Source organism: Colius striatus, chromosome 11, assembly GCF_028858725.1.
Source record: "Colius striatus isolate bColStr4 chromosome 11, bColStr4.1.hap1, whole genome shotgun sequence".
Lineage (NCBI taxonomy): Eukaryota > Metazoa > Chordata > Aves > Coliiformes > Coliidae > Colius > Colius striatus.
Window position 1 is genome coordinate 24,085,959 of NC_084769.1, and position 23,490 is coordinate 24,109,448.

General features: G+C 37.2%; 1 protein-coding gene across 1 annotated transcript; it reads right to left on the reverse strand.

Moving 5' to 3' along the window:
* Positions 1-842: 842 nt before the first annotated feature.
* CIR1 (corepressor interacting with RBPJ, CIR1) lies at positions 843-23,479 on the reverse strand. Its single transcript, XM_062005073.1, has 10 exons — positions 23,352-23,479; positions 22,487-22,581; positions 21,916-21,989; positions 20,723-20,736; positions 20,577-20,632; positions 20,178-20,226; positions 19,858-19,975; positions 5,520-5,626; positions 3,983-4,068; positions 843-2,333 (listed from the first exon to the last, which is right to left on the reverse strand). The coding sequence occupies exons 1-10, from the start codon at positions 23,421-23,423 to the stop codon at positions 1,607-1,609; spliced, it is 1,398 nt and encodes a 465-aa protein (XP_061861057.1). The 5' UTR covers positions 23,424-23,479; the 3' UTR covers positions 843-1,606.
* Positions 23,480-23,490: the final 11 nt, after the last annotated feature.

Here is a 23,490-nt window from a genome sequence, read left to right on the forward strand (position 1 = left end):
AGAACTGCAGATGCCAAGCTGTCCCTCCTTTAGGTAGAAGTCAGTTGCGTTGTGGCTGGCAGATTCCTGCACCACACATGCAACAATTAGACAGACCTGTAAGCAAGAGACCTTTCTTCAGAGTAGAGGCACCTTCCAGTACTCCTTGGTTTTTCCTCGTACCTTTCATGCTGCAGTTAATATGAAAATACTCTACCAGAACGTGCTTTTTCCCCTGTTAATTACTCTGTCCTACATAGTAGTATAATAAATTCTTCACAAGAGGTTTTGGTTAGATTGTTCATCCAGGCCTTTTGTCAGTCTCCTCCTAAATCAGAACTTCCACATAGACATAAACATAGGTCTTGACTCTTAAGAGCTGTATACACTCTTAACTCCCACCTACTTCACTAAGAACATTAGAGCAACCTAATGCAAATGCATTTAAAAGAAGCAGGTGCCATCCCATAATGGCTCACCCCTTCAAACTCATTCACATACTCTTAAAACATAAGCCATGTCATTTCTATCATATATTGAAAAACTTCTGAGTGACTGTTTTAAGAAGCCAAAGTGGACTGGTAATAAAAGATAGTTCCATTTGTCCTGTGAGCAACAAGGGGAAGAAAGTTGCTTGCCAGAACACTGAATACAGAGATGCCTTTTCACCTATCCACTAACGTGCTTCCATCTGCCACCCTGAAATGGCACAGAAGCATTTCCTTTGCAATAAAAACCCCATGCAGTGTTTGCTGCCTTGTGCATTTCTACTGATTTAGAACTCTGAAGAAGGTGGCAATCGTTACAATTTATAGAGAAGAATGCATTTTATTATGGAAGTTCATCTTCATAACAATGTGTGCACAAAATGACTGACAATCATTAAAAAACAAAAAAGTGTTTCATGAAAACAAAAAGGTGACTATTTACATTAACATTCTAGCACAAACAATGAAATACATGAAACAGCTGAGGCAGTAAATATTCTTTTCATGTCTTGAGAGATTATTGAACAATAACTTGACATTGTACTGACACATACCAACAGGGGTTCAAGATGTTTAGATAGCCCTGACCAAGTTGTACACTGCAGGAGGTCAAAAAATGTTGGCTACACACTTATGTGAACTATGTGTCTCTGTTGTTTTAACTCATGAAATTGATCTCTTACAGTGAACTTTAGGAAAAAATGCTTCAGTATGAAAAAAACCCCAAACCTTCCACAATACAATGTTTTGATAACTGAAGTGGTGATATTACCCAGAGCCATCTCAAACATTTGCTAGCATTTAGCATAGCCCACAACTCTTCCCAAATCATCACTGAAAAGAAACAAGAATAGCACATACTGCTCTGAAATATTTTAAACCCCTAAAACTGAGGTCTACAAATTACAGCATGTATACAAGAGGTATTTGCCAACAAGTCTATTTATACAGTATGAAAAATACCATAATGTTTATACCTAATTTACAAATATTCCAACATCACAGAAATGCTTCTGTTGGCTTTATGTAGGAAATGCTAGTTACAGAGGTTGGAAAATGAACAGCAATATGCAATTGAGCCCTTGTTAAAGGTATTCACCAAAAAACTGAGACATTCTTGTTTGCACCTGTCCCCTATACTACCTGTTTTTTTTCCTCTCTCTGCTTCTGCTTCTACTTCTACTGCGCCTGCTCCTTTCTCTGGGTTCCACTTTACTGCACTTGTCCCCACAGCGCTCTCTGCATTTTTTCCTCTCCCTGTGCAGATCTGTGCTGGTTTCAGTTTTCCTGTGCCGCTCTTCACTAGGGCTTTGGCTTGGACTTTTTCTTACTTGCCTTTGCCTGGAACTGCTGTGACTTATGCAAGGGCTTCTCCTGCTTCCTTCATCCAGGCTTTGGCTTCTACAATCCCTTGCCTTTCTTTCAGTATCTCTCTTGTTGGTGCTATGGCATCTGCTTTTGGACTTTCTTTCCTCCTCACAGGAGCTCCATTTGCTGTTCTCCACAGAACTATCTTGCTTTAAAAGCCTGTACTTCTCCCTATCTTTGTCCTTGTTGCCGTGACTACTGGAAAGCTCTTCATGAAGTTTTTCCTTCCTCGTCTTTGCCTTTCCTTCTGAATCACTGCTGCTGCTGCTAGCCTCTGAAAACTTGTCTTTTTTTCTTTTCTTAGAATACGTCTTCTTTTGTGCTGCTTTATCTCTGCTGTCAGTCTCGCTATCACTGCTGCTTACTGAAGTCTCACTGGAGGATGAGGAAGAGGATCTCACCTTACGTTTCTTGTGTTTACTTTTGCTTTTTTTCTTTTGCTGCTTTTTCTTCTTTCTGTCCTTCTTTTTCTTTTTCTTCTCCAGACGATCCAACTTCCTTTTATTTTCAAAACAGAGTAGCACAATCAGAAGTGTTAAGCTATTCTAAATTACAAAGTTACTGTCTTGTAAAGTTCACTACTGCCGATGACCTACAGAGTAAATACACTGCTTTTCATAAAACATGTCAAATTCCTCTCCTCTTTTCAGCAAAGTACTATTTTTAAACTTCTAACCTGACATCATCAAAACAGGAGGAATGCCTCAAAACGGGAGGAATACCATTTTTTCATGATTTAATTTTAAAAAAGATAAGTAAGACATGTAAATTTTGGCCTTGTAACTAAGAATAAATACAGTGTTGCTTTTTTTCGCCTTTGTCAGCCTCCCCTGAAGACTTTGGAAAATCATTGCTACCTTTGTTTGCGTATTTTTATATGAGATTTTGAAAACGAAAAAACTCACTTAGCGATCACTTTCTATTAATGATGGAAACTGAGACTCTAAAGGCTGTATCTTCAAGTTCTCCACGCAAATAATACAGACATTTTCAATAACCTCTTCTGTCACAACTAAAAATTTACATTTTCTTGGCGTAAGTACAATATTCCATCATGAACACCCATAGACTGCTATTGGACTGCTTTCACATAGCTTTTGCTTTCTGTGTTTATTAATGTCAAAAAATCAGTGTCTGTATAGCAAACTACTTTTGGTGTATTAAAAAAAATCCCTTCAGACTAATGAAAACTAAAGGAATCAAATATTGACCGAACTTTTTCAACATACAAAGCCTTATAACATCAATGTGTTGGGCCAGCAGAAGTTCATACAAAATACCATTTAAAATTACTCAAACTGTGTTTTTTACTTAAAAGGAACATAAAATATGCCAACTATTTTCAGAGAGTGGCTACGTAGGTAACAAAACAAACCTGCTTAGTCACCTTTCTCCTCTCCTCCCATTCCCCATATGCAGGACATCGTTTAACCTAAAAGGCTGGTTTAACCAGTAAAACTCGTGTGGGATCTACCAGGCAGTAGTTAATATTTTTTAAACAATCTCAAGCTATTTCAAGATAATATTGTAAATTATCAGAGCAAAAAAATGTAAGTTATCTGACACATGAAATCAACAGGACAGATAGATGCAGAGAATTAAAACCTCATTAACTTTTTGTTACAGCTACAAAGCCTTGGCGAGCTCCCTGGGCTGGAGCAGCAAACTGTAAACCCTGCCCCCAGAGAAGAGTGGGAGCTCAGTCTTGGCACTGGGGTGCAACTTTCAGTTCTGTTCAGCTGCACAAGGGAAGATCACACACTTTGCCAAATTGTCAACCAGGAAACAAGGGTATAAAATTTTTAATCCTGAAAGAAAATACTGTAAACAATGGATCACAAAATAATCTTTAAAAATAGCAACTGAGAGCATCTTGAGTGACCCAATTATTATTATTATTTCAGTTTCCTGGTTAAAGTGGAAATGAGCCCCAATGCAAAGGTATCAGAACCAGATTAGAACAGACAGATTAAATCAAACCAACTGGACTAAAAAACCATGCCGCCTAATGTCACTTGTAGCCAAGTCTATGCTAAACTAAGCTTTCTTCTGTCCTGATGGTGCTAAAACGGCATAGAAGAGTTACAGGAACAATCATGGAGTCACTACTGCCAATATAGATGCCCTCCACTAGGTACCACACTTACCTTAGAAGTTTCTGTTTCTGTTTGGTTGACAGTGATTTTAAAAATTCAACCTCTGGATCATCATCTCCTTCACTTGCAACAAATTCCTAGGAAAATGTCGTAAGACATGAAGTTCTTACATGCAAAAATAATCTCTTTATTCAGATTTCTGTATTAAAAGTGATGCCTCTATGTACTTTATTTTTGCACAGGCACAAATATATTTGTATTACCAAGTCAGCTGAGGACTCTTTGGAAAGAGCTGCAAACTCGCTACAAAGTGAACCCTCCACCCCCATTGTGTCTCAAAGCTGAGTAGGTGTTATAATGTGGGGATTACACAACAGCAGTTATTAGTAACACATGAAAAAATCACTGCTATGGAAAGAGACGTTTATGAAATAGTTAATAAAAATGAGCCAATTTTGGAGCCCACGATTCCCCACGATAAGTCACACTCCATTGTTATCGTGCTTGGATGAATAGGTAAGATGCTAGTCTTGCTCCAACCCAGAGTAATTTAAGCAAATTACTTTTCTGTCTCAGTTTAGTCATTAGGAAAATGGGTATTAACACATCTACTTCACTGTTGTGTTATTAGTCTTTAAACGTTCTAGCAATGCAAAATACTGTAATCATATAATCTACATACAGTAACGCAATCAGCAAAGCATAGCTACTTTGAAGACCCCGAGTTCTTCAAATTATGTGCATCTGGTACACTACAGTTCTCCACTGTGATGTTTTTAATTTTAGTCACATTCAGGAGGGGAAAGAAGAAAAAAAGATTGAAAAGCTCTTTGGAAAAAAAAAAACCCACCACACCTCACATAAACCAAACATACCGATATCACTCTGATTCATTCAACAGTACCCATACACTACATTTTTCTGGGGTTCGTAGCTTTTTTAAATGCAAAGGTATATCCATCTGTGGCAACACAATTAGTTGTTGATTTACTTTGGATTTCAAGAACAGCTGAGGGCTGCTCTTCACCAGTGGTTTGACTCTCTTGCCATAGGAACAAAGGTTACTTCGTGGTGCCTTACTCGAGTGTATCTGTATTTTTCACTTATTAATTAAAGCACCTAAATTAGAAATGTAGCCTGTGCAGTCTAAGTAAAGACAATTAAACATTTTCACTCCCAGAAACTGTAAATGTAACAATAGTTAATCAAGTGAAAAAAAAGTCTTCAGATATAGCACTCTTGGCAGCAATTATTTGTGCACAATTCCTCCAGTTTCATCCAAAGGCTAGTACTGCATCAGAAGTATGTGACAAAACCCCTAACCACCCTCTTTATGAAAAATTCAATTTCTAGTCACCTAGAGGAGGGATTTGATTTACTGTATGTGGTTTAAAAAGAGGTAATTTATGATTCACCATTCTGACTGGAACAAAGCTGGAAAACAGTAAGTTTTTGGATATTTTTCTTTTGGTATAGCTATTCAGCTTTCCTATGGATGTGCATATTTGAAAACATTAAGTAACAATTCACAGGCAATCACATTTAGATTTATAGACATTTTTCAGCTTACTGGTAAAAAGATCATTACCTGTGATGGATCATTTGCGGTCAAGTTTCTCCCCAGTACATTTTGTTTCAGTGCAAACCCACTGTTTCTCATCTCCGCTATTAGCTCCGAGGGGTGCATTGATGGCCCTGTTCACAAAAATCACAGTTTGAATGTATCATTTATATCTCTCTACCTTTTTTGGACTCCACAGTAGGAATTCAGCTGAAGCTTTGTTAAGTAAAATCACAGCTAAATCAACTCAATAATCTTCTGCTGAGCAAATAATCAGATATGATTTTCTAAAACAGCAGTCTGGAGATTCAGAATAGAAAATAATTGCATTTTTCTTTAAGTACAAGGGGATTCTCTTATGTAACTTTGTCCTGTTGAAAAAAAATATTTGGCAAAATATATTTTTATTATAGTAAAAAAGCACAGGAAGCTTAAAGAAAGCACCTGAAATAAGACTTTCAGGTGCCTCCTCTCCTCTAAATCAATGGGAAAACACATTTCTAATCTGTCACTAATCAGATATTTTTCATAATGACTGAGAATGTTGAATGTAAAGATAGAAAGCAATTATTATTACAAACTCAGCAGATATGGAAAATGTAAACAAAAAAACCATGACAAAATTATCTATGCCTTACTTATTCTAGGGACTCCTAAATATGCTGATTCTCTAGGCTGTTATCTCCTCAATAATTTTGGGTTTATTAGATTAAAAACACACTTTATACTGCATTAGGGTAGGTATTTTAAATTAGGTTCATATTATCTTTTTTTGCAAACATCCAACAAGGAGTGAAATATGGGATGTATTGTGGCTTATTCAGAGAGTTGACCATATCATTTATAAACCCTGTAACTCACTCTTTCACTTTAATTGAACACCTGTGATGATCAAAACCACATGTCCTTGTCCAATTAGGTACTCTTTCTTCACCTTAAACATACACTCTTTTGTTAGTCAGTGTCAGTAAATGTCCTTGTTACTAACTTTTCTGTCAATAAATCAGCACTACTATTACTACATAAGGTAGGCATGTACTTATGCATGTAACATAAAGCATGGAGCATGTGATTACTATTACTTCAGTAAATTAACTGTAAATTATAAGATTAACTTATCTTATGAAACATACTGATCCCGCTTTGTGGTTTTGAAAGTTTCTTAGTTGTGGAGACGGACAAAACTCATACATTTTTAACACAGGAAAGTATGGAACGGGAGATTTTTACTGTGGAAAATACATGAAAAGTCAAAGAGCACTTTCCCACCACCTCCCCCAAAAGTCATCTTGATTTTCCCATATAATAAACTCTCCACAGAAACAACAGGCCTATACAAGAACCAGACAGGAAGAAGATGAAACTCACAAAACAGTTTAAGGAGTACTTGCATTATTGACTTTGTTTTCACAAGTTCCTTATTTTGCCAGGCAAAATATTTTTCTAATGAAATACCTGTTAGCCTTTCCTTGAGTTTACATTTTTATTAAGTAGAGGGTTATTCCTCCCCTCTTTTTTATCAGAAGTGGTTTTTTCTTTTTACGTGGTAGTTAATGAATGGGCTCCAGTGTTCACATTTTTGCTTACTGCAAATTTAAAATCTTGCTCTGCTTGCCCAAATCCACCCTGTCTGAAACAGCAACCGGCATTAGACAGATACCTAATAACAGAATTTAGCACCAGCTTGTGTCTTGATTTGAAAAAGCCACATAAACCAGCTACATAATTCAGTCAAATACTAAACCAAAACCAAACTCTATCTGAGGATGCTGAATGGAGACCAGTGGTAGAGTCATGAAAGATGATTTCAACATACCAAATTAACCAAGACATTTGACCAGATGGAAGTCTGGAATCTCCCTGTTATTCAAAGCAACAAGAACCACTGCCTAACAAAGTAACCTGACCAATTGGTCTGCCAGTTCCCCTTCAGTGTCACAGCATTATACATAATTTGATGTGTACTTGATACCTAATCATTCCCATTAGTGTTATTAGATAAAGGGAGGAGCACAACTTGCCCAAATCTATACAGGAGGTTTGCAAAAGAACTCAGACAGATACCTTTTGTGGTTCCATACGAGGACTATGGGCAAAATCAAGACTGGAGAGACATGAAGGTGCATCAGCCTTCAAAGGCACAGTTCAAAAGTATTTTCCAGAAACAAACATTTTGGGCATTCTTTGTGTGTAACACCAGAAGGAGACAAGCAAAATAATTTCCTCTTTTACATAAAAAGCTTACAATGAATGCACAAGACTATTGGGCTTTGTGGCTGTATCAGATGCGCTGTAACACACAGACCCATACAAGCAAACAAGAGATCTGTCAGAGTGGCTGCTCAAGCTGGGATCCAACACATAACCCATGTAAACTTCTGAATTAGATTCCAGATGGTTTTTAGAGGTGAAATCAGCTCTAGGTTTAAAAAATAAAAACATAGGTACGCCTAGAAAAAAGCAAGCCAGGCTAAAAATAAATGAATGACTTCTACTTCCTTGCTTATTAGTAACATCAAGGAGACATTCATAACTCCATCTACAATATTTTACTTGCAACATGGTATTACTATGAGGACTGTTAACAAATCACTGTTATTCCTATTAGATCAAATGCACCTACAGAATCTCCAAAAAGTTTTATTATGTACATTTTTACTGTAATTAAAGCTTTTAGAAAACACAAAGAAACAAGATTCAGCAAATAAACTAACTTAATAAATGAAAACCAAAGTCAAAACACAGTGCTATTTCAGAACCCTTCTGTGTGCAGAAGGCACATGCCAGGCACAAGCACTCTGTGTACTATGGTTGATTACAGAGGACTGACTCTCTTGCAGCATATGATCTTTGCCATTTGAAAAGCATTAATATTTTTGAGAGGATGACACAGGTGAACCTGTTCATGCTTTTTGTTCTGAACAGCTGATGCCACTGAACTAGTGCTGCCCAATGACAGCAAGACTACATCAAGACTGCATCGCTAGCTTGAGACCACCACAGGGAGAAAAGAGTGCCTGATTTGGGAAGTCTAAAGAGACTGTTTTCCATCTGGTTACAAGGCCAGACTGAGAAGTGAAATTAAGATATTATATTTGACAATGGCTGCACAGCTTAATAGCAAGCCTCTGTTACTAATTCCTGCAACACAACCAGAATCAAGACAATTTTTATTCTCACAGTTAAACTCCTTTGTTAGGAATCAAATGCTTTACTCACTCTTTAACCACCCATACCTCAACAGACTGCTTTTGATTTACACTTTAATAATTTGGATAAGCAGATCTGATTTTCTTTGAAATATCAGTGACAGCTTGAGGTACTCCAGGATTTCTAGGCACAAGTATTTTATGTGACAGCACTGAGGCCTGTAGCACACTTCTTTTTGGGCTGCTTCTTCATAGGTTTAAAAGATGTAGATGTCTATAAACACATTCCCATTTCCACACTGTAAAATTAAGTAGGGAATTTCTCCTGGCTACCACAAATGAGGGAGACAAAAATTGTAATAAAAGAAACCCCAAACACTGAACCTCACTTAACAGAGGCTGAAAAATTGCTTTTCAAAAGTGTCCTTGGCTTCCTTATTCAGGAGCTAAAGCTTAAATCTTGGAACCACCAGTACACTGTCTTGTAGAGTGCCTCTTCCTTTGTCTGGTGTGAACTGACTGTGGAGTCCTGCTTGTTGGAGGTGAGACTATGTCCAGTGAGATCAAACTTGGTTTGCCTACTAAGCAAAAGAGTTAAATACTTTCAACATTTCTTTGGCTTATGAATACACTTACGTCATCCCCCTCCGAGGTCTTCAGACAAAAACAGTGCTAAATATACCTGATGGCCATATATCTTAATCTGGTTGTTTCGATTAAGTCATAAACTGTAAAACAGAGGGTAAGATTGAGCTGAGAGGCTCTCAACTGGATAAAATCTTGGGCACTGATTTTAGCCAAGTATTCTTGAAGAGCATTCATCAACTTGGAAAGAAATCACTCCTACATTAGGCATAGAAATTTGTGCACTATAAAAACTGATACCCACATATATGCATTCCTTATGAAGTTGTGAGACAGCTGGTGAAGAAGCCACCTGTGTGATCTCACACAGCTGAAAACATCTAGAGATGACACTATGCCACAAGTTGACAGAACATTAGATACAGGAAACCTGTAAAAATAGCTGATCGCTACAACTTCAGACAAGGAGTCTCTTGGTATTCTTCCATCAGCAAACTAAAAATAAGTTCAAAGTTACAATGTTTCATCATCTGTTTCTTATTCTTTCTGAAACAAGTCAAATACAGTACCTTACTATTTTTGTACATGCCTGTCAAGCTTATTTTCTGCAATTACATTTTGATAGGGAAAAAAAGAAAAGGAAAAACCTTCAAAACTTTTTGAGATGACACTTGTTTAAAACATTTATCTGCTTTAAAATCAATTCAGTGTCTCGGATTTTTATCATATAGTGGAATTAATTGCACGCTGATATCATACTTATTTTTATCTATTGAGACAACTGACAACTGTCTGTACTTCTCTTGAAGCTACAAATGCAGAGCGTGCAGAACACTCTGTGGTTGCCAGAATGCTTCCTCCAAGAGGCACAAGCACAGGACAACTCTGAGGAGAACAATGTTCGCTGTAACACACCATGTAGCAGGCCTCCATTAAAATGTCGAAAGCACATTTTTCAAATTACCCAATATTAGAGAACAGTATGCTAAAACCTTTTCTCATAACGACTGTGATTAAATGCCACTTTTTCTGCAACCACTTCAGTGGCAGTCAGGACAGACCATAATGATACGATTGGCAGTGTCACCAAAAATAGCAGTTTTACTTCTATCTGCTCATGAAGCGTAGTCTTGACAGTATCTGCTCAATTTGTTGATAAAAGCTTTTACTGCTGTCACTGGAACACATGAGCAAACGGAATTATTCTTTACAATCAATTAAGTTTTAAATGGATTTTTATTGTGGAACACATATGGAAAGCAAAGAGATAAGCAGCACTAATAATCTAACCACTATTCCCACCTGTGGCAGGGAAATAACAACAACCAGTTATACTTAGGTAGTGGCTGCAGTTATGGATTATTACGAAACAAATGCCTCAGTATTAAAGTTACTGAAAAAGGTGGTACATTCTTCATGGTGTCATTGCAATTACAATTTTTTAACTTTTATTTTAATTCACGCTCATTTTGTCTAACATCAAAACAGAATATTTAGAATAGGGCTTTTCTAGAGCTTCTCCTTCCTGAGAATTGTGTTCTGGTGGGGACCATTTTTTAGTTTACAGATGTGAACACTTTAATCTAAAAATATGACCATCATCATACCAGACTTCTCCCATCTTGGTAACAGAGAGATAATGTACATGACCGTAAACGTCCGCAAAGCACGCTGGCCTGTCTGCTACCACTGACACAGGCTGCCCAGGGAGGGTGTGGAGTTTCCTTCTCTGAAGGTTTTCAAAACCCAGCTGGATGTGTTCCTATGTGACCTCATCAAGGTGAACCTGCTTTAGCAGGGAGGCTGGACTTGATCTCTAGAGGTCTCTTCCAACTCCTACCCTTCTGTGATTTTATGATATGTCAAACACAGAAAATCAGAGAATGATGAGGATTGGAAGGGACCTCTAGAGATCATCCAGTCCAACCTCTGCTATCATGTACTATTATCCAAAAGGTTTTTTACTTCCCTCCAGGCTTCTTTTAGCCCCAAGTTTTATATCACTACTGCATATTTCTCATTTGTGTGGGCTAGTGGTCAACCGCTACAAACGCGGTACCAGTGAAGGAGAACTTGCTACTTCACTGACATCAAGGGCTGATGTCTTCATTACTACATTACAGCTGCTTAAAGAAGTTAGGAAAGAAGTTAGGAAAGCAGTGTAGAAAGCACATTCCATTCTACCATGTTAAAAAAGTAATTTATGAATCAAGGACAAGATGCTTTCAAGGCTTATCCTTTATTACTGTATAATTTTTGTTAACAAAGTAGGCCTAAAGCATGTTGTCTTTGTTGTTACCTGTGACTTGGCTAACAGGAGGCCATAACTCCATCAGATTGAAATTTGATTTTCTATGTGATATTAAAACCATGCTCCATTGTTGAAAAACAAGTCAGTAAATACTCCAGAGAGCATACAGCTCTTTCACATTACTTCGATTTTGAAAAAACATTCTGCTTGTGGGCTTTAGTTTAGTACACAATCATATGAAGGATAAACATATTCTGACTTCAGAATGCTGCCTTCTGGGGCTGGTAGCAAAGGCATAATTTCAAATACAAGGCTTTTTAGGTTTCCCTTTAAAAGAGAAATTAACTTTCAAATAAGCATAGGCAGTTTTGACAATAGATTCATCTACTTTTTTTGTTCCCTATCCATAGATTTTCATATGGGTTTGGTTTTAGATGGCTGAAAAGGAAATTGAAGAAAAATGGAAAAAAATTATAGACTGAGCCTAATCACACTATCTTCTGTGAACTTTTACTTGTGACAGAGATAGAAGTAGACACTTAAAAGGACAAAGAACTATTATCAAAATTATGTGATCATGGATCTTGGTCAGGAAGAATATAGCAAATTTATGCTGCCTCCACTAATTCAGAATCCACCATTTTTTAGTAATATTTTTTTAATGTATTTCAGAGATTACTGCATTCAGACCATATTTACACTTTTAAACAAATGCTGCAGTTGGCACTGAGACAAACCAATGAATACAAAAGCCTCTGGCCTTTAGTTAGCTCTTCTTCAGAGTGTGCAGTTTAACTTAATACTTTAACACAGAATTTCAGTTTAACTTGCCATGCTTCTGTCATATGGTATTTCGGAGAATCCCGAGTTTCCTTTTTACTTTTTTTAATGGTACAAGCCATTTAACATTATCAAACTGCTACAGGAATCTGTATTTATTGCTTGAATGCCAAGCACAAGACTCCTAATAGGAATCTGTATTACATGCATTTGCACCAAATACAGAGGCTTCTGAAACATAAATAGAGGATTATTCTAAAATGTGACAGTTCTTAAACTACTGAAGATTTAGTTAAGGTTCCCACTGTTCACAATCAAAGGTCTCAGCTGCAGATCATAAAGGAAGGTTTTATATACTGTGTGTTTCTACGGATGACCATTTATACAAACATTCACAGTTAACATAGTAAAATACCTTTTCTCTGTTATTACAGATTCAAGAGAACACAAATAAATTCCTGCACTCCTGAAACAATGTAGATATTTATCTGTTGGGAAAAAAAAGTACTATATTTGTCATGGAGAAAAATGCAGTGAGATATAGACATATTGTAACACAGACATAATTTCTTTTTTTTTTTTCTGTCTTCATCTGACTGGTTATTTCCATGATAGTTATGGAACTGAATTTCACCCAAAAGCTAACGATCAGTCGAACACACTAAGACTGGTAGAAACCACAATCATAGTTTACAGGCACTCAGACAATGAAAAGAGAGGGAACAAATTCTAGGAGCTGATAAAAAGCCTTTAGAAAGCTTCACTTGCCTAGACCTAAAGTTTCTCAGTCTCTGTAGACCCTTAAGACACTAGATACATATACACGTTGTTCCATTACATTTTTACCATTATTTGCCTGAATTTTCCACAATAACATGCTCATCACTTTACAGGATTGTCCTCCTCCTCAGAAATTTCACTGGACAGCTCACACATGAAAGGATGCCTAGCACTCTCCATGCTTAGGTTTCTTTGGTAAAGAGCACAAAAACCTTTTTTTAATCTTAGCATCCCACTTCTTCTAACTTCACCATTCATAAAATTATCTCCCCATTTGAGACACTAGTCTTATTTCTTAACATAGTAATATCTCTCTTCATAAGATAGCAATAGATTATTAGCAGGTTATTTGTTCTAAAAACATAAAATAAAAGTTGTGAGCATTTCAACTTTCATAGCTTTTTAACAACCCCCTCCCCAGCCCTCACTGAGTAAGACAGATTACTTGAAGGGATGAAAAAACAATAAACATGAACAAGAAAGTTGCAAGCAATTTTGAAGTGATATAACAGTATTACTTCAAAACATTTTTCAAAGAAAACCTACCAGTGTCTGTTCTAGTAAAGTCAAAGGCTTCACAAATAAAACACTAAAAAGCACAAAAATCAACAGATGTTGTTAGTTAATGATTAAAAAGGACTGCAAACCAGGCGAACTCTTATATGCTAGTGACCTGTTTGGGTGTTTTGTTTGGGGTTTTTTTCTGGTATATATGACATATTTCATACAGGCATGTATATGTATTTGCACAGAAAGTCAGAATGACAACTAATATATTCATCTTGTCTGAACTTTGAAAGTTAGAATTTTATCAGTAAAAACCCTTGTAAATCAGTTTAGCCCAAAGAAGCATTTTGATTGCCTAATTTAGCTTTGTAAAGAAGTAAATCTTATAAGTTGGTATCTCTAAGCCTCACAGCTGGAACATTCTAACACTACTTTGCAGTTTCCAGTGATGAAAGTAAGTTACTTTATATCTAAAACTAAGAATTTCATAATGGAAATAATGCAACACCAGGGAGTGCAGTTATCATGAAATAATTACACTCCTGGGAGATTACAGACAAGGCTGTACCCCAGGGTTATGATTATCCCATGATAACCACATCCACTGAAATTGCCTTATTGCAAAAATAATCTCTATTCACCAGTGAGATATTATTCAATAGGCGCTTTTTTAATGGTAAGATTATTATTTTTTTTGTCTGAATTACCAGCTAGATTAGTAAAATGGTCTCAGAAGCAAAATAACCAAGCTACCGTGCCTAAGTTAAGGTATTGATTGTAATTATTTTTGTTTGCTGGAGCACTGCAGTGCATGTTAGAGCTTGAAAGACAGCAGTCTTCTCTCACAGAACAGAGTTCTGTGCCATAGACATGCTTTCACCCTGTAGTGGTTTCACCAGAGTAAACCAAAGTCCATGACTGGTCTTTGCATACAATATATTCAATGCTGAAGCCAAAACAGCAACCACCAATCATTTTATGTGCAAAGAGGAAGACTACAATGTAGTCTTCACATAAGATTCAAAGACAAGTATCCTTCTGCTGAATTAAGAATCATGGCTTACAGAATTTATGGGAAAGAAAAAGCACACAGTGGTGGAAATTATGGGGAGAAAAAAGTGTAGGCTATCAATAACAATTCTTTTTTCCTCACAGGGAAACAGAGCAGGAACCCAGATAATGCAATGAAATCAGACATAGGAATTTCATTTTCATTCATCTTAACTCAAACATTTCCTCTGAAGCTGAAAAAACAGTGCAAATTCAAATAAAACCTCTTGTTTTGCTCTCTTTCAGAAGCAGGAAAAATTTAGAAGAAAGCACAAACTGAACTTGTATCAAGCACTCTGGAATTTGGCTTCTGAGTTAAACTTTTTTTTGGTCAAATAATGAGTCTACATCCTACTGAAACTCATTGATTTGGGTGTTAAAAAAACCCTAAAAAAATATTGCTCCTTGGGCTTTTATTAAATTGAAGTAATTTTTCAACCTGAAGGCCTATTTTTGCAGGAAGGCAAGGCTGCTCTTGCTGCTTTTAACTCAATAATTTGGTTATCCTAATACATCTTTTTTTTACCCTCATCTTCCATCAAAAGCTTTTGGTTTTGACCAAGGAGCAAGATGAAAATACCTCTTCATTTAGGCAAGTGTCAATCCTTTATACACACATAAAGATCTGTTATTGTGCCTACCACCGTTTGTGCTGCTTGTTATCTGGGATAGAGTTGATTTTCTTCATAGTAGCTGGCACAGGGCTGTGTTATGGGTTTGTGCTAAAAAGTGTTGAGAACACAGGAATGTTTTGGTTATGACTGAGCAGGGCTTGCACACAGTCCCTTCCCTGCCAGTAAGTTGCCTGGGGGCCACAAGAGGGGGGGAAGGGGGTCAGCTGACCCCAACTGGCCCCAGGGATATCCCACACAGCATCGTGCTCAGTGATAAAGAAATGAGGATGTTTGGACCCTTCCAAAGCCCCCCTTATGTGTCATGGAACCCTGCTGTCCTGGGGATGGCTGAACACCTGCCTGCCAATGGGAAGTGGCGCATGAATTCCTTCTATTACTTGGTTTGTGCACATGTCTTTTGCTTTACCTGTTAAATTGTCTTTATTTCAACCCACGAGTTCTCCCTTTTACCCTTCCAATTCTCTCCCCCATGCTGCTGTGGAGGAGTAAGCAAGCATTGTGTGGGGCTGAGCTGCCTGCCTGGGATAAACCACCCTAGGTTTTTCCCAGGTTAATTAACCCTGTTCAGTAATGTTGCTGAGAACAGTTACCCTTCTGCACCAGAGATATTTAAAGACTTCAAAGTTAATACACGATGGAATTCAGTAATAAGCCTAATTTGTATATAATTAACTTGTTCTGTAACTCCTAAACTTCTATGCATGAGATATCTCAGTCCTCTTGACAGTAGAGCATCCGAAGTTTCTGCCTTATTTGGGTAAATGCATGAAGACAGCAGTGAACAAAAACTCACTTATTCTGTGTTAAGCATGCTTCTCTAAAGCAAAAGAACAAGGTTCAGAAGAATGAGGCCTGTTAAAAGTTTTCTACTGGGAATGCAGACCATTTCTTAAAAGATACTTCTGCAGAAATTTGTGATGTCAATGTCCTTAGAATATCAGATTCAAAACCATGAGGCCAACAGTTCTCAAGCACTTCCAATACTGTGCTGAGGTGTGGTGTGCTCTAACAAGGGAGATAATTTTCAACGTGTGAAGAATCCAAACCTAAGTTTAGGTAGAATAACTACTACGCACTGCCTGGGAAAAAAATATTCAGTTTGCAAGAAAAAGATGAAAAATCATCTTTTATTAGTATGAAAATACTATAAATCAGAGGAAATAAAGTGCTACCAAGTAAATAAGTTCAAAGCAATAGAGCTCTTTCAAGACTTTATAAAAAACCCCCAAAGTTTTGCTCTTTCAAAAGCAGTTTCAATGATTTATAACCTAAATTTGATTCTTCTAATACAATTAATTTCATAAACTAATTGAGGTACTGGTACATGGACTATTGTAGTAAAATTTTATTCCAGATTCACCATTATTCCTTATTATATGCGTATTTCTCAGATGTCCTCTTTCATTTATGAGACAATATTGACATTTCTATTTCCTGACATATAAACTAGGTACAAGCTTTCAAAGATGTCTTTCTACATATGGAATTACTTCCTGACCTTTAAAAGCATTATATGCTCCAACATTTGTCCAGCATTCTTCCACCCTTTCTTGAGAGGTGGTTGCAAACTTTTTTCCTTTTTTTTTTTTTTTTTAAACACTTTTAGCTATGAAAAACTCCAGTCATATGAATGAAATACACATTCCAGTCTTGCTGTATGCTATAAGCAACTATTCCCTATCCTTGAAATCCCTATTCATTACTCTCTTTAGAGAGAGATATTTTCTTCTGCATTCTAGGAACAGAGAACTTCTGAAAACTCTGAGTTCAGACCTTAGAAGTCAAGTGGATTCGTACTTTTTTTTTTGGTGATGACAATCACAATAAATGCAAACTCTAGACTATTTACATGTTTTTACCAATTTCTAAGCATGAGGAGACACTTATTTGTGACACATAAGTGTGATGTAATTAGAGTGCTTTTGGGTTCTTTTTTAAACCTAACCATAATTCCATGAAACACAGAAAGGCTTAATAAAAAGATGTTATCATATGAAGTCTCTGTCCCTTACACAAAGCAGTATTTTCTGCAGTTCTAGCCAATCTAAATAAGAACAGTGTGGAAATGGACATTTTTGAAGTATAATAATCAGAAAATAATTAAGAATTTAAGCCTAGAGACAAAAGACAGCATGTAACTGCTGATAAAGAGAAGTAGGAAGAAGCAGAACTTGAGAAGATGAGTTGTACAGAGGAAGAGAAGAAGGTTCCTAGAGGTGGATTCAGAATTAGGGTTAGTAACAAAGCAGTAAGTAATGAGAGGAAGAAGAGAGCAATAAAGAGAAATGGTAAAGACAAGTTTATATTGTTGGAGGGCATTGATGAGAACATGATAGAATTTGTCTTTTTAACGTAGCAGTGTCTTGCCGTGAAATGTAAAAACACTGTTTTACCCACATTGTTTACAGAGCACTGTAACAACTGGGCAGAACTCTCAGCAATGCCAAGATGATGACTTACTCCATTCCAGACAACACAGGACTGGTGTCAGGGTTTAGTAAAAAAAAAAATAACATTGTTTTAAAGATGTGTGAAGTAACCTTTAACACACTACACAGACGAATTATGAGTCTCAGAAGAATCAGCGAATTCAGTAACTCCTGTTCTCACTTCACTGTAGCGCTTCATTTACATACACGGAATTTCCAGAAGTCGTCAAAGGAACGTAATTTAGCTTGTTATTAAATCAGATAAAGTTTTAGAAGAGTTGATGAAAGGATTATATTCCCAAGGTTAGAAAAAGCAGACAACCTTTTCTCTGATGATCTAATTAACGATATTACCACTTCCTATAAGCCTTGTATCTGCTATTAAATCAAGAATTTATAATGGTTTTAAACTTTACCCGCAGTGTTTTTACATAGTTTCCCTGTAAGAAAGAATGAAGCAGTATCATTACAGCTGACTATTCAAATCCAAGAACAGTGTCTTACAAATTATATATACAAATCCTGATCTGTCGCCCACCCCTATTCTGTGAAATCCTTCTGCAACCTATAAAAAAAAGACTATGCTCAGCATAGCACCGTCTCCTAAGTTTCAGAGTTGAAAATGAGAGGGCACTGGTGTAGTCTGAAGACATATAAGTAGTTTTACAGCACTTTCCTTCGTGCAAAATCCTTTCTGCAGGCTTAGAAAGACCACTTGAAAAGCTACCCAGAGAACATCTCTCTGAATAGGCTACACCCACAGCAGTCAAACGTTGCCTACACGCAGGCAGTTAAGTTGGAAACAAGCAGTTAATCTTATACCGACACTGCAAAGTGTCCGTATTACAGTTATGAATAACAAGGAGTCTGTTTTCCAATTTGAGCAAGTAGGTACAAATACTTGCAACTTTCTAAGCCAAACACTCCTAAAACGTGCCCAAATAATTTGAATGAGGGAAAAAAAAACCTCACCAAACCACGAAAACAACCAAAAAAGGTGAGTTCTGATGCACAGTATAATTCTACCACCAACTACGCCATGCACAATTTCTTCTAAGGTAAGAATGAGGCAAGAAAATGATTTCATAGTATAACCTGCTGAATAGAATAGAAAAGCTGACAATGTCAAGTACTGGATGGTCAATACAACAATATAATCATCAATCAGTGCCTAAAAGCAGAGGAGTGCAAGAGGCACTATTCCTTTTAACTGTGTTTTTCCAGGCTTCATCTCAAAGAAATGACAGAGCCAGCTGAACTAATTCTGAAAAGCAAGACTATTGGTAGGCTAAATATGTAATAAAACTAAGAACTACTAGATAAAACAGATAACCTGAGGCAAGACAGAGGAAAAACAGATGTTATTGAGTGTGCAATCGTCATGGTATCCCTGCAAAACTGAATATACATCATGGGCCACTTGAAACGCAGAACAGCGAGGCTGAAGACTCAGCCATGTTACCCAGGTGCTTCTTCAACATGTCATAATTTTAAGAATGTTGGAAGTGTTATAAACTTGTGTCAACTTACAGGAAACAAAGTATTGTAAGTAAAAAAATTATTCAATCTAAATGTTTATATCCACTTCTTCAAACACCATCTAACACTAAATGCTGTGTGACTTCAAGTAACAGGAAAACTAATAGAGGAAAAAAACTTTAGTTCAGGAAACAACCTCCAGCCAGCTGAAAGGAAACCAGGCATATGAAAGTCTAGGTTTCAGTTGCTTGTCTGCTTACAGACGTGCAATTGCACATATAAAAAAAGCAAACCTCTTCTTTTTCCCACATGATTAACAAAGATACACTGCTCTTCTGTAGCTTTTCCAAGCACTTTGCCTGAATCTGAACTGGGACTGTCTTTGACAATCCATTACATTCACTATGTTTTGGTGACACAAATATTGTCATTCTGATATAAACAACCTCACAGCAGCTTCTCAATTTTTTTGTTACAGATAGAATCAAAGCAACAGTTGTTACGGAACCTTTTTAAAATGTGTAACTAATTAGAAAGTTAGGTCCTTGTCATTTCAAATAATTCACTTGAAATCATAGAGCGCACATTTGGAATAAAGAAGTCTTTTCCCCCTTTCATCAATTCTTTGAAATAAAATAACCTTGAACCTTCTAAAAATTAAATGTGATGAGTTCCCCCCAAGTTTCTAAGCAGCACCTCCGAAAGGCACTTGCTGCGTACCTGAACCATCGCTGGACACGGAACTCGCATTAATGCCAGAGAGGCCAAACAATGGGCACTCTCGGTCAGTGTTTACGTGACCCCACTTGTGGCACTTAATACATCTCACATTCCGCACCTAAGGGGAAAATAAAACAGACATAATTTAGTTATACATCTTCACATCTACAGAAATGTCTATAGTGTTAGGCATAAGAGAAGCTTTTAAACTCACTGAGAAACAGATGATAAAATTAAGAGAGTCCATGTGAATGTTCTGCAGTTAGATAATATTTGACATATACCCAAGACACCCACAGTGTGAAATTTATGTGACTTGCCTGGATACCAAATGGCTGATCTCTGATATTCATATCATCCTTAGCATATCTGTGACACAAACACAAAAGAAAACAGACACTCAATTCACCATTTTGGTTTTTTTAAAAAACATCACCATGTACAAAAGCACTTTATTGTTCCACGCATCTCCATTTCAGAGATACACTTCTGGTAAACAACAGTTTTATTCTGTTTCCAAATATGGATGTAAAATTCAACCAAAAACTAAGCTGATCAGGGAGAGTTACAGGTTTACAAGTGTTATTAATTAACTGCCCAGACATGACAGGACTGAACAAGTGACTTCGTAAAAAATAAAACAGAGAAAAGAAAAAGAGGATATAAAAGGTAAGCAAGAAGAAAAAAAAATATATTTGGATAAAATGCAGATGTCTTACTTTTCTCGAGGGGCGACTTTTTGCCATTCAAATTTGTACTCAGTCTCTCCTTCTTGCTATAAACCAGAAAACATAAGTTTGAAATATTTGGGGGTTTTAGTACATTTTAAGTCAGAAAAAAATGGAGAAATGATGTAATGAAATACCTCTTTAGTTTCCTCTTTGAATTTTCAGAAATCATGGAAAGAAAAGAAATGATACATTAATTATACATGCAAAAAGGCAGCTGGTGTCTAAGCTGGAAACAAAACATTTTATGGTTTATACTAGCACATTAGTGCAAATACTCAGAAAGTAACTTCATTTAAATAGAGACTATACATAATCAGCCTCTAGTACATGATTACAAATGCTGTAAAATAAGAATAATCTTTTAAAACTATATTGAATGGATATACAAACACCAAAAACTGTAAACTTTTTTTTGCAAGAGTGGCAACAATACTTAATTTTGAAATCTTTAAAAAAAAAAAATTACCAAAAATCACTAGTTTAAAATTGCATTTGCCGTAAGCTTAAGGGGCTGCTTTAAGAGCTTTTAAAGTTAAATAACTGCAAAATTTGCTCTACAAGAGTGAGCCTATCTAAGCACTTCCAATGGGTTTTATGCAAATGGGAAAGATACATTTCAAAGGGAACATGCTTTCTTTTAAAGTGAATATGTCTTCTTAGTTCTGCATTTACATTCAGATTTTGCTAAAATTAAGTGAACTATAGGAGTATCCACCAGGTACTTACTAACTTCCATTTCTGAAAATACAGTCACAGTCAGACTCAACAGAGCCCGGTTAGCCAGCACTTTTGACTACAGAATCTCAGTGCTTATTATTTCTAAAACTTCTTACTGTGCTGTTTCCTACAGTTGACATCCATCAAGCTGAATTACGGGCAGAACCTCTACACAAAAGTGACCCCGCTCTTTCTAAAAAGGAGAGAAGGCTAAAACACATGTTTATGTTGCCTGAGTCATTGCCTTGGTAAGGGCTATTCCTCCTCATTCAACGTGTTTATAATTGGCTAGAGAAACACCGCATGAAGGACAGGACTTCTGCTGTTGCCAGGAAAGAGATTGTATCTGCTTTGAGGTTTTTTCCTCACCTTGTGTTGAACTGATGCTTAAAAAAAACCACCTATTCTCAGATGGAAAGTAATTCAAGTATTGGGAGATTAAAACTACTACATACTATGTATGTCAGCATATTCCCATAGGTAGAACTAAAAACCACATCTTCTAGCATTACCTCACTATGAACATATTACTTTAAAGTAAAAGACATTGTGTCTGTTTCTTCTTCAGAAGATGTTTAGCTTTGCACTACTGTCTGCTCACAGTCAGTACCTTTCTTTGCTCCAGGTGGGGCCTCGTACATGAAATTAAGACCATTCTTCACACGCTCATCACCCATAAGCAGCCTAAATAAAAACCGGACAAAGTTTAGGGTGCAAAACTGTCATACTATTAAAAAAACCCCAAACAAACAACAAAACCACATTAGGAAATTGTTAATTTGAGTAACTAAAGCTGAGTATCAAACAACCTGAGAGACTGGTCAATACTTCGGCATGCTTCACTGTGTACCAAAACTCACACATTTCAATCGCAACTGAAACGTGTGTCCTCCAAATATTGAAGAGATTTCCCTGTGACCCAAACATACTGTCATACTGGGTTATTGGTCTTATGTGCATGGTCACGTATTTTGAAATAAATTTGAAGACACGTACAAGGCACTTAAAAGAAGTTCTTGTGACCTCTGCTTAATGACACACCAATTTATAGGTCACCATCCTCTCCTACTACTACAGTCAGTGGGAGACAGTATTTCAAATGATTCATGATGATATGTCCCTCACTGCCATGAAAACAAGTGACACTAGGAAGAAGTGTGTGATCTTATGCCAGTTCTCACCTATTATCATAGGACTCCTGTTCTTTCAGATACTGTTGCATTAATTCTTCTTGTTTCTTCTTGTCATATGATATTTTCTGTTCTGCCATCCATACCTAGTTAAAACAATAAGTTTGTACTTACAAACACAAAAACTACTGCAAAACACATTTACATATAAATACTTCACTGGTTTAATCTATTCAAAGTACTTAACAAGGGAAAATTCACATTCTAAGCAATCACATTAAATATTTTAATCCAGCATTTCAACAAATGAACTTCACATGGCGCAGTAAAAAGCTACAACTCCAACAATACACAAGAATTGAAAAAGACGTGAGAAAGTTTGGTAATTCAAAGGGACAAGTAGTCTCAGCAAACACCCTGAGTGTGTCACTATCTTCCTGCAGCAACACGTCCTCACCTAAGTCTCACCAGAACTCAAACCTCAGGTTCTTGGAGGACCTCCTGTCATGGTACAACTCTGGGTAAGGCAGACCTGGAGCCAGGTCTGGGCAGATATGAAGCACTAAGAAAATATGGGCACAGCACAACAGCTATGGGGTTTTCTGGACGGGGCATGGCACCTGTTTATTCAGAGAACTAGATGTTGAAACGCTGTGGCCAGGAACAGGTGACAGTTGCACTCAAACGTAAGTAAAGCCGAAGCTTCAAGGATTTACTTTTTACCCGTCTCTTCCTTCCCCCTTTCCCCAACACCAGTTCCCCGCAGGAAGGCCGGCGTGCCCTCCTCACGTCGTTACGGTGTCAGGAGCTCGCCGCTCCAGCTCCGTCCGACCGCCAACGGCCCGCGGCCCCGCAACCCACCGCAGCCGCCGGACAAGGGCCCCAAGGCTCCCAGCGCTGGCCCCGCTCCCCTCACCTTTTTGATGTTGGACTTGGAGGCGGGGTGAAAATCCTTCTTGCACATGAAATTGGCGAATGACTTCCCCATGGCGGCAGCGGAGCAAGCGCTCCCTATTCCCCTCACTGACACGGGCGCTCAGCCGGCGCTCTTAGCG